The sequence below is a fragment of the Phyllobates terribilis genome, unplaced genomic scaffold, assembly GCF_046119375.1.
Source record: "Phyllobates terribilis strain yellow unplaced genomic scaffold, ASM4611937v1 Scaffold_4__5_contigs__length_816908805, whole genome shotgun sequence".
Lineage (NCBI taxonomy): Eukaryota > Metazoa > Chordata > Amphibia > Anura > Dendrobatidae > Phyllobates > Phyllobates terribilis.
Genome location: NW_027362764.1, coordinates 326,585,404 through 326,603,537, shown reverse-complemented (window position 1 = coordinate 326,603,537; position 18,134 = coordinate 326,585,404). Strand labels below are relative to the sequence as shown.

Below are 18,134 nucleotides of genomic sequence, written 5' to 3'. Positions count from 1 at the left end.
TCCTGTGGTGAACAGCAATCTTCAAATATGACCACAGATTTTCAGATTAAGTTCTGGGTTTGACTAAGCCACTCCAAAATATTTGCACGTTTCCCCTTAAACCACTCAAGTCTTTCTTTAGCAGTATGCTTTGGTTCATTGTTTTGTTGAGTGGTGAACCACTGTCCCAGTCTCAAATCACTGACAGACTGAAACAGGTGTTGCTCAACATCACAGAAAATAGTAAGATTTCTAAAGCCACTGTAATAAAGGGGCATTCACCCTCCTCCCCTCTCATACAGATTTCCAGTAAGGAAATCAAGAGATGAAAGTCTGAGTCACCTATAAATTAGACTGGTACAATGGACATTAAGGAGGTTATCGTGGAGCTAGCCCTTATCGGAAGTGTATATACCATACACTCACTGTCAGTTTCCTGATAACCGGCCTATTACTGAAACAGCCTGCAGCCTCCTCAGTTAATCGTCGGCCTACCATGTAGTTGTCCGGACGATAGGAGGCTGCAGATATCTGTTCGTTCCAAAGATAATAGAGGGTGAGTTAAGTGGTGCCCCCCCCGCTTGCAATCCTTGACACTCAAGAATATCCCTGTATTTAACACCATCCATCTTCCCCTTGATATGGATCATTTTCCCTGTTTATGCTGCTGAAAAACATCTCCATAGCATGATGCTGATACCACCATGTTTCACTGTGAGGATGATGTACTTGGGGTAATGAGCTGTGTTGGTTTGGCGCCAGTCATAGCGTTTACCTTTGTGGCCAAAAAGTTCAATTTTGATCTCATCTGACTACAGCACCTTCCTCCGTATATTTGAGGAGTCTCCCACATGTCATTTAGCAAACTCAAAATGAGCCTTACATATTTTTTTGTGTGTAAGTGAATGCTTTTTTCTGCCCACTCTAACATAAAGGCCACCTCTATTGAGTGTACAGCTTGTGGTCGTATGGACAGATACTCCGGTCTCTGCTTGGGAACTCTACAGCTACTTCAGGGTTTCCTTTGATCGCTGTGCTGCCTTTCTGTTTAATGCCCTCCTTGCCCGGGCTTAGGGTTTTGGTGGACGGCCCTCTCTTGGCAGGTTTGTTGTGGTACCATGTTCTATCCATTTGATGATAATGGATTTGTTGGTTCTCTGGGGGATCATCAAATTTGGGATATTTTCTTTATAACCCAACCCTGACTTGTAGTTCTCAAGAACTTTGTCCCTGACTTGTTTAGAGATTTCCTTGGTATTCATGATGTTTGGTTAGTGGTGCCTCTTTGCACTGCAGGGATTTGCCGGTATGACACCTGATAACGGAGGGTATGTACAGGTGCTTCTCACAAAATTAGAATATCATCAAAAAGTTAATTTGTTTCAGTTCTTCAATAGAAAAATTGAAACTCATGTATATAGTCATTACAAACAGAGTGATCTATTTCAAGTGTTTATTTCTGTTAATGTTGATGATTATGGCTTACAGCCAATGAAAACACATAAATCATTATCTCATTAAATTAGAATAATTAACAAAAACCACCTGCAAAGGCTTCCTAAGCGTTTAAAAAGGTCCCTTAGTCTGTTTCAGTAGGCTCCATAATCATGGGTAAGACTGCTGACTTGACAGATGTCCAGAAGCCAGTCATTGACACACTCCACCAGGCGGGTAAGCCACAAAAGGTCAGTGCTAAAGATGCTGGCTGTTCAAAGAGTGCTGTATCCAAGCATATTAATGGAAAGTTGAGTGGAAGGAAAAAGTGTGGTAGAAAAAGATGCAGAAGCAACCGAGATAACCGCAGCCTTGAAAGGATTGTTATAAAAAGGTGATTCAAAAATTTGGGGGAGATTCACAAGGAGTCGACTGCTGCTGGAGTCATTGCTTCAAGAGCCACCACACACAGACATATTCAGAACATGGGCTACAAGTGTCACATTCCTTGTGTCAGCCAATCATGACCAGCAGACAATGCCAGAAGCGTCTTACCTGGGCCAAAGAGAAAAAGACCTGGACTGTTGCGCAGTGCAGGTCCAAGGTTTTTTTTTGGTAATCAAGGTCCCAGAGTCTGGAGGAAGAGTGGAGAGGCACACAATCCAAGCTGCTTGAGGTCTAGTGTGAAGTTTCCACAATCAGTGATGGTTTGGGGAGCCATGTCATCTGCTGGTGTAGGTCCACTATGTTTTATCAAGACCAAAGTCAGCGCAGCCGTCTACCAGGAAATTTTAGAGCACTTTTTGCTTCCCTCTGCCGACAAGCTTTTTGGAGATGGAAATTTTAATCTCCAGCAGGACTTGGCACCTATCCACACTGCCAAAAGTACCAATACCTGGTTTAAAAACAACAGTATCACTGTGCTTGATTGGCCAGCAAACTCGCCTGACCTTAACCATCTGGTGTCTCTCATCTTCCGCCTGTCAAGCGGAAGATGAGAGACACCAGACCCAAGAATGCAGACAAACTGAAGGCTGCTATCAAAGCAACCTGGGCTTCCATAACACCTCAGCAGTGCCACAGGCTGATCGCCTCCATGCCACACCGTGTTGATGCAATAATTGATGCAAAAGCTGGTGTTATAAAGTATTCTAATTTACTGAAATAATAACTGTTGTGTTTTCATTGGCTGTAAGCCATAATCATCAATATTAACAGAAATAAACACTTGAAATAGATCACTCTGTTTGTAATGACTATATATGAGCTTCACTTTTTGTATTGAAGAACTGAAATAAATTAACTTTTTGGTGATATTCTAATTTTGTGAGAACCACCTGTATGTGTTATGCATAGCCCCGGCCCTTTAGCGCCGCCTCGCTCCATACATTTGTATGGAGAGAGGCCACGCCCCGTCTAGTGACTTGGGCGGCCAGTGGGCATATACAACTAGAAGGCGCAGCCTTGCTCAATACAAGTGTATGGAGAGCAGGGCCGGGCCCACTGGCCGGGGGTTTGTATAACGTATACATATCCTCTGTTATCGGGTCTGATACCGGCAAATCCCCGCAGCGCACTGTGCCTGTGCTGGGGGATTCATAAGTCAGCAGTTACACCCAGTGACAGCATACATCACTTTTGAGAGGACCACCCCTTTATTGGTGTTGCAGCCTCTTTTGGCCTTTCAGAAAAGGTGTGTATATACTGAAAGACCATGTGACTCCCAGATTGCACACAGATGGACTTCTTTTCACTTAGCATGTGATTTATGATGGTAATTTCTTGCACCAGAAATATTTAGGGACTTAATTGCAAAAGGGGTGACTACATAAGCACATGGCAATTTTTAGTTATTTGATCCCACAAATTTAATTTATCCCTTTATTTTTCTCACGTCACTTCACCAGCTTAGACTATTTGGTGCTTATGTATCACACACCAATCAGATTACAAAAATATTTAAACAATGGTTGTAATGGAACAAAATAGGTAAAAAGCCGGGGTCGTGAATACTTTCGCAAGCCACGGTATATACAATATTACATATAATTCGTTAAACAGATGGGATCTGAGCTAAATCTGATCTAGGATCCAGTTGGATGAACACGTAAGTGGACTGCGCTGCTAAGGTAAATGAATTCTTCAGAGATGATGAAAAAGCTTTTTATTCACAACGCGTTTCAGCGCCATACTGGCGTCTTTTTCAAGTGAAACGAACAGATGTGCAAAACATGGCAATGGATGGATTTTTAAAGGCCCAAAATGGATGCCAATTTCATAGGGAAAACCCATAGGAACACTTAAACCAATGGGGAAAGTAGGAAGGGGAGGGACATTCAGCTGACAATTTCAAATTGATTAACCCCTTAACACCCAATGACGAGGATAACCTGTCATGGCTGGATGCTCGTTCGCGCACCATGATGGGTTATTCCCGTCATGACTTTGAACTGTCACTGCTTGTAAACACGCAGTGACAATTCATTGCTGACAGCTGAGCGGAAGGGGCAATGGTGCAGGGACCCATGCTGGTGGTCTCCACACCCAGATCGCTGTGATCGATCAGTCAATCTGACTGACCGATCACTGCACGATCACAGAGTAGAAGCTGAAATATGCAGTGTTGAGGATGCAGGCAGAGGGATGGGAGTTCCCTCTGCCTTCAGATTAGCACCCCCGCGACGTAATGGCATCCCCAAAGTAAGTGCTCAGCGTAGAGCACTGGATAAATGTGATCCAAAATGTTATGTAAAATGTTCCCAATAAAAGCTTCACATAAAAAGGCCCCACTCAGGTCTGTCATGAGTTAATCAGAATATAGGGGGTTTCCACGTTACTGGTAGTACAAAGGCTCTGGAAAAGTGAAATGGCTCCTCGCTCCCCAAAAGAAATTCAGAAAATTCTGCACTCCCAAATCCAAATTCCCCCTCCCTTCTGAGCACCACAGTGTGTCTAAACCACATTTAGCATCCACTTGTTTGGCATGGGTATGATTTCCAAAATGGGGTCACTTGAGGGGGGATTCTGCTCTTCTAGCACTTAGGGGCTCTGTATATGGAGTCTGCAAACTATTCTAGGAAAATCTGCGCTCCTAGAGGCAAATACGTCTCCGTCCTTGCCGAGTTTCGCCGTGTGGCTAAGCAGTACTGTACAGCCACATATGAGGTATTGTCACATTCAGCAGAAATTATGGGACAAATTTTGGTGCCATTTTTAGCCATTATCCCAGTGTGAAAATGTAAAATCTGGGGCCAAAACAAAATTTTTGCAGTAAAAATGTATTTATTTTTTCCTCACTGCCTAATGGTATAAAATTCTGTGACACACCTGTAGTGTCAATATGATCGCTGCACCCTAGATGAGTTCATTGAGAGGTGTAGTTTGTAAAATGGGGTCACATATGGGGGATTCTGCTGTTCTGGCACCTCAGGGGCTCTTCTAGTGGGTCATGGCACCCTCAAACCATAACAGTAAAATCTGCACTATAATATGGTGCTTCTTCCCTTCTGACCTTGGCACTGTGCCTCAAAAGTAATTCCCAATTACATGTATGGTATTGGAGTACTCAGGATAAATTGCCCAACAAAATGAGAGGTCCATTTTCTCCTGTTAGCCTGCCATGTGCCCAAACAGTGTTTTTTCGCCACATATAGGGTATTGGTATGCTCAGGAGAAATTTCACAACAACTTTTGGTATCTATTTTCTCCTGTTACCCTTGTGAAAAAAAAAATTGGGCTAAAAGAAAAACTTTGTGATTTTTTTTTTTTTTTTTTTTTAAATTTTCACGGCTTTAAGTTAGAAACTTCTGTGATGCACCTGGGGGTTCAAAGTGCTCACCACACATCTAGATAAGTTCCTTAAGTGGTCTAGTTTCCAAAATGGGGTTATTTGTGGGGGGTTTCCACTGTTTAGGCACATCAGTGGCTCTCCAAATGCGACATGGCGTCCGCTATTTAATCCAGCAAATTTTTAATTCAAAAAGTCAAATGGCGCGCCTTCCCTTCCCAGCCCTGCCATGTGCCCAATGTGTGTATATATATATATATATATATATATATATGTATATATATATATATATATATATATGTGTGTATGTGTATACATATGTATGTATATGATATTTTGTCAGCTATAATGTTTATTTCCATTTTCTGTATCACCTTCCCTTCATCCACCTAGATGACTTCTCTGTTAAATGTTGCCCTTCTGACTTCTATGCACTTGCCCCATCCTAGGTTCTAATCACATTTCTCCTACACTCCCAATTCCTTTTCCACAACAATTTGTCTTTTATTTATGTGGTACCATTTATATGTACAGTTCACTTATCTTCTTTGTCCCCTTTCCCACATCTGCCTGGGTGGCTCCCCAGTTAAATATTCACCCTCTGGCTTCTATTCACTGCCCCATTCTGGGTTCTTATCCCACTTCTACATTGCAATTGTTCATCTGTTTACATTTTATCAGTAATAAGGATGGTCCTTTTTTTTTTTCTCTCTCTTTAATCAATTTGAAATTGCCAGCTGAACGTCCTGTGGGTGTTCCCTATGTATTTGGCATCCATTTTGGTCCTTTATAAACCCATCCATTATCATGTTTTGCACATTTGGTCTTTTTACTTGAAAAAGACGCCGGTACGGCATTGAAACGTGCTGTTAATAAAAAGCCTTTTCATCATCATCATCATCTCTGAAGAAGTAGAATTGATTTACTTCAGCAGCGCAGCCCACCTACGTGTTTATCCAACTGGATCCAGTATCTCCTGGAGGATTTATCTTCCAGCCGCGGGGCAGCAGCTGTTTTTCTTCATGCCCTCATAGGAGTTGTGCCTGTCACAACTCCATCAGGTGAGCGTAACCAGCACTCTCTTAATCTCCCTCCATAGGGTATCACCCTATTGTGCGCTCTGTTCCCCACATTTAAATTTACATACTAAATCTAATCTTGACTATTTCAGTTGGATATCGGTTCTATTTTACAGTTAATACCTGCTACTCATGACTATGGTTTAAAGGCTTATTCCCAAAATAAAATGTTATTCCCTATCCCATATGCTATGGATAGAGGATATCAGGATTTTATATCCCAAACTAAGGGCAGTTCATGGTCAAAGTCAAATATTCTGCTGGTTTCATCATTGGAGTAAGTGTTTCCTGTCTCATCTTCAGCCCCCTGAGCTCATCGTAAATCAAGTCAGTGATGTGGAAACTCCAGTGGTCTCTGAGCTTATAGGTCACTGACTAAATTTATGATCAGTTCAAAGGTTGACTAATATCACAAGAACAGAGAGTGTACTGGAAAAGCTGGGTTAGGCTGTGTGCCCACTATGCGTTTTTTAAGCGTTTCCGCAGCATCAATTCTGCCGCAAAAACGCTTAAAAAACCTCTTGGTAGAAGGTCTGTTATGTTCCCCAATGATAATCCGCATGTGCTGTGCACATGCTGCGGAAGTTTCCCCTGCGGATTATCATTGCGGAAAAATCCGCAGCTTTACCAATTATTTTGCGGAATCTCAGCGTTTTCGCCGCCATTGACTTGCATTGAATAGTTTAATATCCGCATGACTACATGTGCACATGGGGATTTTAAGCGATTCAGTGTGCGGATGGTAACCGGGTCTGGAGAAGAGGAGACTCTCATCCAGACCTGGGTACCATAGTACCTGTAAAATAAAAGAATTTAAAATAAAAAAATACATTATACTCACCTTCTGATGGCCCCCGGTCTCCATAGTGATGCTCCCCGCCAGCTCGCGATGGTCTAAAAGGACCTGTCATTACATCATTTAGTCATGTGACTGATTACGTGACGGTCAGCGGTCGCGTGACCCGTCACATGACTAAATGACGTCATGGAAGGTCTTTTTACACAACCACGAGACACCGAGGAGACCGGACTCATTGGATGAGGAGACCGGACTCATTGGATAAGGAGACCGGTGGCCATCGGAAGGTGTCTATAATGGTTTTTTTTTAAATTTTGTACCATTTTTATCCTTTTTTTTTTTTTAACTAACTTGGTCACACTGTATAAAATCCATGCCGTTTGCATGGATTTATATAGTGTGACCAAGTTGTCAAGCACTTTCCAAGTGATGCTAAAATCGCTTAGAAAGCGCCTGACAACCCGCATGCGAAATCACATGATCAAAACGCTTCATTTACACTTGTTCCTGGCAGGAAAAACGCATGTACAATCCGCTTGCGTTTTTTCTGCCAGGGAGATGCAGAAACGCTCAGGAAAAATCCAGATAATTTCTGCATCGTGGGCACATAGCCTTACAGTGGCTGTATGAGAGTGAGTCCAGATGTATCCAAGGTTTTCCACTGCATGAAGCAGAAAAGTTCATTTAAGAATGGGAGAAATACACGGCTGATCCACTGTAAGAAATAAGGGGGCAATTTGAATAAACATGAGGAGGCAAACAAAACACATTCGACTCAAGTCTTGAGGGAGGAGAGGAGGTTAGAACTGTACAGCTAATCTGCTTCGAAAAGCGAGCAGGCAATTTCACATAACCAGTGTATAGATAAAAAGTATTAGATTCAGACAGATAAAGGTCAAGCGGCTTTACTAATGTGTCTTGTGCTGAGGTTGTGTCTAGCATGGAGGTCCTGTATCACTCTATGCCCATGTGCACACGTTCAGTATTTCATCAGTATTTTACATCAGAATTTGTAAGGCAAAACCATGAGTATATATAATATGAGTTTCACTTTTTGTATTGAAGAACTGAAATTAACTTTTTGGTGATATTCTAATTTTGTGAAAAGCACCTGCATGTGTTATGCATACCCCCGGCCCTTCACCGCCTCGCTCCATACATTTGTATGACGCCCCGTCTTGTGACTTGGGCGGCCAGTTGGCGTATCCAACTAGGAGCAAGGAGTGGAGCAATCAGAGGAAAAGTATAATAGAAACGTCACCGCTTCTGCATTTTTCACCCACTCCTGGTTTTGGCTTACACATACTGATGTTTATTATTTGGTCAGTATATTACATGTGAACATGGTTTAAGACCTAGAAGCAGGGGCAAGTTTAAAAGGACAAACCCCCACTTCCTGTAATCCATCCTGCCAGTCTGGAACTATAAATAGATCAGTTTTGACAACAGGTGGTAGACGGCAAGTTGCTGAGAGCGGATACCCCTAATGCCAATAACTGTAGAATAATTGTATATTGTAAGCAAAAGTTTGTTTAACCCCTTTAGGATCAAGTCAGTAATAGTACGTAGCTGCGCCCTTGGACTTATGGACCAGCTACGTACTATTACGCATAATGCGATTGCGCCCACACACAAGCAGTGCGAGGTGATCGGTGTTATGTGCCAGGAGCTGTCCTGCACCGCTGCTGGCACATTAACCCCCGCAATGCTTTGATCGAAGTCGATCGCAGCATTGCGGGAGCAAGGGAGAAGGTAAGCGCTGATACTTACCTCCTCTCTGGCGTCCAGCGATGTCTGCGGTGGTTCCCGGATGTTGTCAGGACGACATCCGGGTCACCAGAAGTCAGTAAGTTACTTTGGTCATGCGCAGTGCATGACCAAAGTAAAGTCTCCCTGTGTGCAGCGCTGATAGGCTGCATGGCATAGGGAACTGCCGCTCTCTATGCTATACAGCCGATCAGGCTGCAAAAAGTGTAAGTCCCATAGTGAGGCAATGTGTAAGAGTAAAAAAAAAGTGTAGGAAAGTGAAAAAAAAAAACGAAGCAAAAAACTGCTTAATCATCATACCACCAAACAAAAAATGGAATAACACGCAATCAAAAAGGCAAATGTAAATAAAAACGGTACCTTCTGAAAACTTCATCTTGTCCCGCAAAAAGCAAGCCGCCATACAACTCCATCATCCAAAAAATAAAAGTTATAGCTCTCAGAATAAAGCGATAAAAAAAATTATTTTTTCTAGAAAGTAGTTTTTATTGTGTAAAAGCGCCAAAACATAAAAAAAACTATATAAATGCGGTACCACTGTAAACGTGCTGACCCGAAGAATAAAGCTGCCTTATCAATTTTACCACACGCGGAACGGCTAAAAAAAAACAATTCAGGAATTGCTGGTTTTTGTTTATTCTGCCTCCCAAAAATCTGAATAGAAAGCGATCAAAAAATATCACGTGCCCGAAAATGGTACCAATAAAAACGTCAACTTGTCCCGCAAAAAACAAGCCATTACATGAATGTCGGCCAAAATATGGAAAAATTCTAGCTCTCAAAATATGGCGATGCAAAAACTAGTCTTTTGCAAAAAAAGCGTCTTTTAGTGTGTGACCACTGTCTATCATAAAAGCTCAATATGAATCTGGTATCGCTGTAATCGCACCGACCCAAAGAATAAAGTCGTCTAATCACTTATACCGTGCGAGGAACAGCGTAAAAAATAAACTCTACAGTTAGGATTAGTGTTGGGCTATGGTTAGGGTTGGGCTAGGGCTAGGGGTAAGGTTGGGGTTGTATTAGGGTTAGGGTCGGGATTTTTTCAAAAGTAAAGAAAAAAAATGATGACTATATGGCGACCAGTGTTGAGTGCAAGTGCTCGCTACTTGAGCTTGCATCGGGTGCTCGGGTATGCACTGAGTCTCGTGGGTGCTTGAGTCTCTGCTCCATATGCTTCACAGCCTAAAAAAACGTTGCTGGGATCGCCTGCCATGCACGAGCGATCACCGCATGTTTTTTTGGGTGTCTAAGAACCGTGAAATGTGCGGGGCGGGGCCTCAAGCATGTCACTCGAGCACCCGTGATACATGATGCATACCCGACTACCTGATACAAACTCAAGTAGCGAGCACTTGGGCTCAACACTAATGACAACTTATTCAATATAATGACCTAATGTTATCAAATTCTGTTGTACCTCTGGGTTCAAAATGTACTAGTCTAGTTCCCAAAATGGAGTCAATTGTGGGGGGCGTTTCCACTATTTAGGCACCTCAGGGGCTCCCAAAATACGACATGGCATCCTCTCTTGATTCCAGCCAATTTTGCGTTCAAAAAGTCACACAGTCCTCCTTCCCTTCTGAACCCTGACATGCGCCCAAACAGTGTATTTTCCCCACTTATGTGGTATTGGTGTACTCAGGATAAATTGCACAACAGTTTTTAGGTTCCATTGTCTCCTCTTGTGAAAATAAAAAATTTGGGACTAAAAGATAATTTTTGTGGAAAAAGTTAGATTTTTTTTATTTTCACGGCTCCATGTTATAAACTTCTGTGAAGCACCTGGTGGGGGTTCAAGGTGCTCTCCACACATCTAGATAAGTTCCCTGAGGGGTCTAGCTTCCAAAATGGTGTCACTTGTAGGGAGTTTCCACTGTTTGGGCACATCAGAGGCTCTCCAAATGCAACATGACGTCCGCTAATTATTCAAGCAAATTTTACATTCAAAAAGTCAAATGGCGCTCCTTCCCTTCCGAAAACTGCCATGCGTCCAAGCAGTGGTTTTTCCCCACATATGGGGTATCTGCATGCTCAGGGGAAATTGCACAACAAATTTTGGGGTTGATTTTTTTTCCTGTTACTCCTGCAAAAAATAAAAAAATTGGGGTCTAAAATGACATTTTTGTGAAAAAAGTTAAATATTTATTTTTTTCTTCTCCATTCCAAAAATTCCTGTGAAGCACCTGAAGGGTTGATAAACTTCTTGAATGTGATTTTGAGCACCTTGAGGGGTGCAGATTTTAGCATGGTGTCATTTTGGGGTATTTTCTGTCATAAATGACCCTCAAAGTCATTTCAAATGTGATGTGCTCCCTAAAAAAAAATTGGTTCCAAAATTGTGCTGATGCAAAGTAGACATGTGGGAAATGTTATTTATTAACTCTTTTGTGTGACATATCTCTCTGATTTAAGGGCATAAAAATTAAAATTTTGAAAATTGCGAAATTTTCTCCAAATTTCTGATTTTTTTCACAAATAAACACAAGTGATATCGAAGAAATGTTACCACTATCATGAAGTACAATATGTCACGAAAAAACAGTCTCAGAATCAGGGGGATCCGTTGAAGCGTTCCAGAGTTATTACCTCATGAAGTGACAGTGGTCAGAATTGTAAAAATTGGCCTGGTCAATAATGTGCAAACCACCCTCGGGGGTAAAGGGGTTAAACAACAGTGACCCTATAAGAGAGCAATAAAATCTCACTTGCTTTTGTTGCAAATGAAACATTCTAACAATATGCATTTTCTTGATAACTTTTATAAGAAATTTCTAATAACTATTATTTGTGAAAATGACTTTCTAATTCCTCTTTTCTTTTTTTTTTAATAGTACATGAGCAATGTTGATTTATGGTGTAAGGCTTGCGGAAAAGTTGATCTTCCTTCAGAGCTGCAAGATTTAGAAGATGCTATACATCATCATCAAGGAATTTATGAACACATCACTGTTGCGTACTCTGAGGTAAAATTATTCAAATCACTTGGTTACCACAACATTTTGCTTTGTCATAATGACTTACTGGAGCGTCATTATTGGATTTATTGAAGATTTTCCCATTCATGCCGCAATCAATTTTTTTCTTTTTACCAAAAGTCATAATTTTTCTTTTTTGCAACATAGCCAAATGAAGAGTTTGTCTTGAATGACACCATTTATTTTGCCATACAAAGTACAGGTGGAAAATTGTAAGTGGAGTGGCATGGGATGAAGAAAAAAATAAATTTCGCACTGAAATTACATTACTGTGAAAAACGTTCAATTTTCACTTTTATACAAAAACCTGCTGACAGATTCCCTTAGACATGCTGTTTTATATAACATAGGTCCTCAAATGTTTGCTCTGTGGAGAAATAAAAGAAATGCAAAAAAAAGTGAAACCCCCCCACCTTAGAAACCAATTCTGTGCTGTCAAATTGTTTTCTAAGGTGGGGTCACTTTTTTCATTTCTTCATTTCTTTTATTATTTTACTTCAGAGCCTTGGCATTTGTGAGCCTATGTTATATAAAACACCATGTTGAGAGGAATCTGTCAGCAGGTTTTTGCTACCTCATCTGAGAGTAGCATAGTGTAGGAAAAGACCCCGATTCCAACGATCTATGGCTGGGTGCCCACGTAGCGTTTTTCAAGCGTTTATGCTGCGGAATTTCTGCAGCATAAACGCTTGTGAAACGCTAGGTAATCCGCACCCCATGGCCCCCAAGGGGATTCCGCATGTTCTATGCACATGCTGCGGATTTTTCCGCAGCGTTTATGCTGCGTACAAAAATCCGCAGCATGTCATTTAATTTTGCGGAACTCCCGCCATTGACTTGCATTGAGACGCATAGAAACCGCGACTGTACATTTGTACAAGCGGCTTCTATGCGTCTCTATGTGCGGATGGTACCCAGTTCTGGACGAGAGAAGACTCTCATCCAGACCTGGGTACCATTCTACCTGTAGAAAAAGAATAAAATAACAAATAAAGTTTATACTCACCTTTCCGAAGGCTTTTCTCTGAATGCCGGCATCGCTTGAGGACCTGCGGTGACGTCACGGTCATGTGACCGCAGGCCCTTCACCGCTCTGTCTCGCGATATGCCGGCATCCAGGAACCAGGCAGGAACGAGCGCTGCAGCCACGCCGGGCCTCGGGGGTGAGTATAGCTTTATTTGTTTTAATTTTTACGGTTCACACTGTATAAATCCATTCCGTTTGCATGGATTTATATAGTGTGACCTAGTTGTCAAGCACTTTCCAAGTGATGCTATCGCCTGGAAAGCGCTTGTCAATCTGCATGCGGAAACGCATGTGAATCCGCATGTCGATCCGCATGTATTCTGCAGGAAAAACGCGTGCACAATCTGCATGCGTTTTTTCTGCCAGGGAGATGCAGAAATGCTGCAGAAATTTTCTGCTTCATTTCTGCATCGTGGGCACATAGCCTATCACTTAACGTATTTTTCGGACTATAAGACACCCTTTTTTCCTCCAAAATTTTGGAGGAAAGTGGGGGATGCGTCTTATAGTCTGAATACTATTTCCCTATATATACCGTGGCTCTGCGTGGTAGGAGGTCTGGGGGAGAAGCAGCGGGGGATCGCACAGGAGGCCGCAGCCAACTGCTGCAGCCTGCGCAGTGCCCGCTACTAAAGAAAATGAATATTCCCTGCTCCCCACGCCCATGGGCATGGGGAACAGGGGATATTAATTTTCCCTAATAGCCGGCACACTGTACCGCAGCGTATGCTTGGCACCTCTTGAGCCCCCATCCTGCTGCCCATGAAAAAAAATAAACAATCATACTCACCTCCTCTCTCCTCCAGCGCTGTTCCGCTATGCTGGTGACACTCACTGTGTGAGCCACACATGGCAGGACACGCATGGCGTCCCTGCCATGCGCCCTCACACAGTGTGAGAGCGCGCACACTATCCCGCGGCTCCTGCTGCGCTCTACGGTCTGTGTGTGCCATGCGTGGCTCACACAGTGAGAGTGTCAGCAGCAGAGCGGGACAGCGCTGGATGAGAGAGGAGGTGAATATAACTGTTTATTTTTTTTTTGTGGGCAGCAGGATGGGGGCTCAAGGGGTGCCATGCATACCAGGATGGGGGCTCAAGGGGTGCCATGCTTACCAGGATGGGGGCTCAAGGGATGCCATGCATACCAGGATGGTGGCTCAAGAGATACCATGCATACCAGGATGGGGGCTCAAGGGGTGCCAAGCATACCAGGATGGGGGCTCAAGGGGTGACATACATACCAGGATGGGGGATCAAGGGGTGCCATACATACCAGGATGGGGGATCAAGGGGTGCCATGCATACCAGGATGGGGATCAGGGGGGTGCCATGGATACCATGATGGGGTATCAGGAGGTGCCATGCATAGCAGGATGGGGAATCAAGGGCTGCCATGCATACCAGGATGGGGATGAGGGGGGCAATACATACCAGGATGTGTGATCAAAGGGTGCCATGCATACCTGGATGGGGGCTCAAGGGGTGCCATAAATACCAGAATGGGGGATTAAGGGGTGCCATACATACCAGGATGGTGGATCGAGGGGTGCCATGAAAACTAGGATGGGGATCAGGGGGTGCCATGCATACCAAGATGGTAGATGAAAGGGGTGCCATGAATACCAGGATGGGGGATCAAGGCGTGCCATTCATTCCAGGATGGGGATGGGGGCCACGTATGCCAGAAAGGAGGGGCCATACCTACCAGGATGGAGGATATTAACAGAATTGGGGGACATTACCTCAATACCAGTGTCAGCAGCAGACTCCTTCCCCTATAACAGGGCATCATGACCACATTTTTTGCTTAAATATTTTTTTTCCTATTTTCCTCCTCTAAAACTTAGGTGCGTCTTATGGTCCGGTGCGTCTTATAGTCCGAAAAATACGGTAGTTTATTGGGTGCAGCAATTGTGACACAGTCAGAGTTTTTAGATGTAGCAGAGTTAACAAAGCTAACCTGGCCCACACCACAGCTTACTGTGTACATTGTCTATTGACAGATAGCTGCTTATAAGAGGAGGAGGTGTGGTCGGGCAACTTGGCAGGAAGGAGCTAGCTTGCATAGTGACAATAGTAACATAGTAACATAGTTTTTAAGGTTGAAGGAAGACTAAGTTCATCTAGTTCAACCCATAGCCTAACTTGTTGATCCAGAGGAAGGCAAAAAAAACCCATGTGGCAAACACTAAGCTCCACATTGGAGGAAAAAATTCCTTCCCGACTCCATACAACAATCAGACTAGTTCCCTGGATCAACGCCCTATCAAGGAATCTAGTATTTATAACCTGTAATATTATACTTTTCAAGAAAGGCATCGATGCCCTTCTTAAATTTTAGTAGTGAATCACTCATTACAACATCATGCGGCAGAGAGTTCCATAGTCTCACTGCTCTTACAGTAAAGAATCTACGTCTGTGATTATGATTAAACCTTCTTTCCTCCAGACGTAGAAGATGCCCCCTTGTCCACATCTCAGGCCTCAGAGTAAAAAATTCAGTAGAAAAGTCTTTGTACTGTCCCCTCATATACTTGTACATAGTAATAAGATCACCCCTAAGCCTTCGTTTTTCCACAGTAAATAACCCCAAGTGTAATAACCTGTCTTGGTATTGCAGACCCCCCAGTCCTCTAATAACCTTGGTCGCTCTTCTCTGCACCCTCTCTAGTTTAGCTATGTCTTTTTTATACACCGAAGACCAGAACTGTACACAATGTACTGATGATAAAACAGTCACTGTATGGAAACAACAGCACACAGCCTAATTAGTGAGAGATCGCTGTAATCTTTGTTTCAGTTTCTAGCTCATCTTGGTATCCAATTACATAGCAAAAACCTTCTGACAGATTCCTTTTAAGCCGTAAATGGATAATTTGCTCTTAGGCTATGTGCCCACGATGCAGAAATGCTCTGGATTTTTCCTGAGCGTTTCTGCATCTCCCTGGCAGAAAAAACGCATGCGGATTGTACATGTGGATTGTACATGCGTTTTTCCTGCCAGGGACATGCGGATGTGAAGCTTTTTTCACATGTGATTTTGCATGCGGGTTGTCAAGCGCTTTCCAAGCGATTTTAGCATCACTTGGGAAGTGCTTCACAACTTGGTCACATTATATAAATCCATGCAACCAGCATGTATTTTATATAGTGTGACCAAGTTAGTTTAAAAAAAGGAATAAAAATGTTAAAAAAAAACATTATACACACCTTCTGATGGCCCACGGTCTCCTTATCCGATGCGTCCGGTCTCCTCGGTGTCTCACAGTTGTGTAAAAAGACCTTCCATGACGTCATTTAGTCATGTGACCGGTCACGCGACCGCCGACGTCAGCGGTCGCGTGACCCGTCACATGACTAAATGACGTCATGGCAGGTCCTTTAAGACCATCGCGAGCTGCCGGGTAGCTAGGACACATTGATATGGAGACCGGGGGCCATCAGAAGGTGAGTATAATGTATTTTTTTATTTTAAATTCTTTTTTTTTACATGTACTATGGTACCCAGGTCTGGAAGAAAGTCTCCTCTTCTCCAGACCCGGGTAACATCCGCACATTGAATCGCTTAATATCCCCATGTGCACATGTAGTCATGTGGATATTAAGCGCTTCAATGCAAGTCAATGGCGGTGAAAACGCTGCAATTACGCAAAATAATTGACAGTGCTGCGGATTTTCCCGCAATGATAATCCGCAGCGGAAATTTCCGCAGCATGTGCACAGAACATGCGGATTATCATTGGGGAACATGGCAGACCTTCTATCAAGCGTTTTTTAACCGTTTCTGCAGCGGAATTGCGGAAACTCTTAAAAACCGCATAGTGGGCACACTCCCTTACTCTTGTAAACACTGTCATATTTCTAGACAATAAATTAGAGCCACAAATAGGGTGTTTCAAATACCAGGGAATGTGGCTTAATGATAACAGCCAGCTTTTCCCTGCATCACAAGCTGATATTCTCATATATTGGGCACTGAAATGTAATATCTGTGGCAAAATTTCAGTTTTCACTTTTTGCCATCCAACACACATTCTGTTCTGTGGTGTCAAAATGCTCATTGCACTTCTATATAAATTATTTGTGGGTGTAGTTTCCAAAGTGGAGTCACTGCTGTCACTTCATGGGCTCTGCAAATATGTCATGGAATCTTCAATCTATTCCAGTGAAACCCGTGCTGAAAAAGCGCTTTTTTGCATCCTAAGCCTTGCCATATCGCTCCGATCATATATGAAGCATTGTTGCATTTGGAGGCGTTGCTTTTTCTCCTATTACTCGTTATGAAAATTCAAATTTGGGGCTGAATTTTAAGTGGGTCATGAAAAATAAATATTTTTTTCACTATTATAAATTTGTATAGAGCACATGTAGGATGAAAATGTTCATGACAAACCTCAATTAATGCCTTGAAATATAATTTCCAAATCGAGTTCAACATTAGGTTGTTTCTGCCGTATGGCACTTCAGGGAGTCTGGAAATGTGCACTTCATTTGGCTAAACGGTAGCTTCCAAGGGTAATGCTGGCCCAGGAAAAATTGATGTACAAATTTATGATGTTCTAATTCTCTAACTTTGCCTTGTGGGGCTAAAGCAACTTATTCGTTTGATAAATGTTGTTGAGTTTTTAGCATTAACTATTGTCACGCCGGTAATCCGCCTGCATTCTCCGTGCCATTCTTCTCACTGTGCTCACTGCTCTGCTCCTCTTAGTCTTAGGCCTTGAAGCTTAACTCCCTTTTGCCGCACTCCCAGCTTGGCTGCATCTTCCTTTTGCTGAGAATCTCCATCTGGCTATAGGGAAGCATGGCCCGACACTGCAGGAATATAACCCCTGTGTGTCCTGCAGAGTTTAATATATCCCCTACTGGCATAGGATGGCCAGGGGAGTTAAACAGCTCCACCCTCCATACCATGCTTGAACTTAGGTTCCTAACGGCAGTCTCTTCCTAGTGATCTGTCCAAGTGCATGTTTGCATTGATGCTCCTGTTACCGACCCGGCTTGTTTACGTGTTCTGTCTACCCTCCCCATCCCGTCCTCTGCTATGTATTCTAAACCTGTGCTGCCTGCCTTGACCTCGGACTGTCTGAGTACGTCTCTTCCTGTGCCCTCTGTACCTCGTATTCCTGTTTTGACCTGTTGGTTAGCTGCTGAAGTGGCACCTGGTGGCTACCCCAACTGCCCAAGCCTATCTTCACCATTAGAGGCTCTAGTGAAGACGAGGTAGCCACTTAGTCATGCCCCTCTAGGGTAAGCCTGGACAATGAGACAGTCGCTGTCACAA

At 43.1% G+C, this 18,134-nt stretch overlaps 1 protein-coding gene across 7 annotated transcripts in view; it reads left to right on the top strand.

Moving 5' to 3' along the window:
• Nucleotides 1–18,134, top strand: part of LOC141265383 (triple functional domain protein-like) — a 1,868,493-nt gene that overhangs the window by 444,704 nt on the left and 1,405,655 nt on the right. For all 7 annotated transcript variants that reach the window (XM_073678400.1, XM_073678401.1, XM_073678399.1 and 4 more), the window contains one exon: nucleotides 11,680–11,811. In XM_073678400.1, the coding sequence (XP_073534501.1) occupies nucleotides 11,680–11,811 (132 nt within the window). The remainder of the gene's footprint in view (nucleotides 1–11,679; nucleotides 11,812–18,134) is intronic.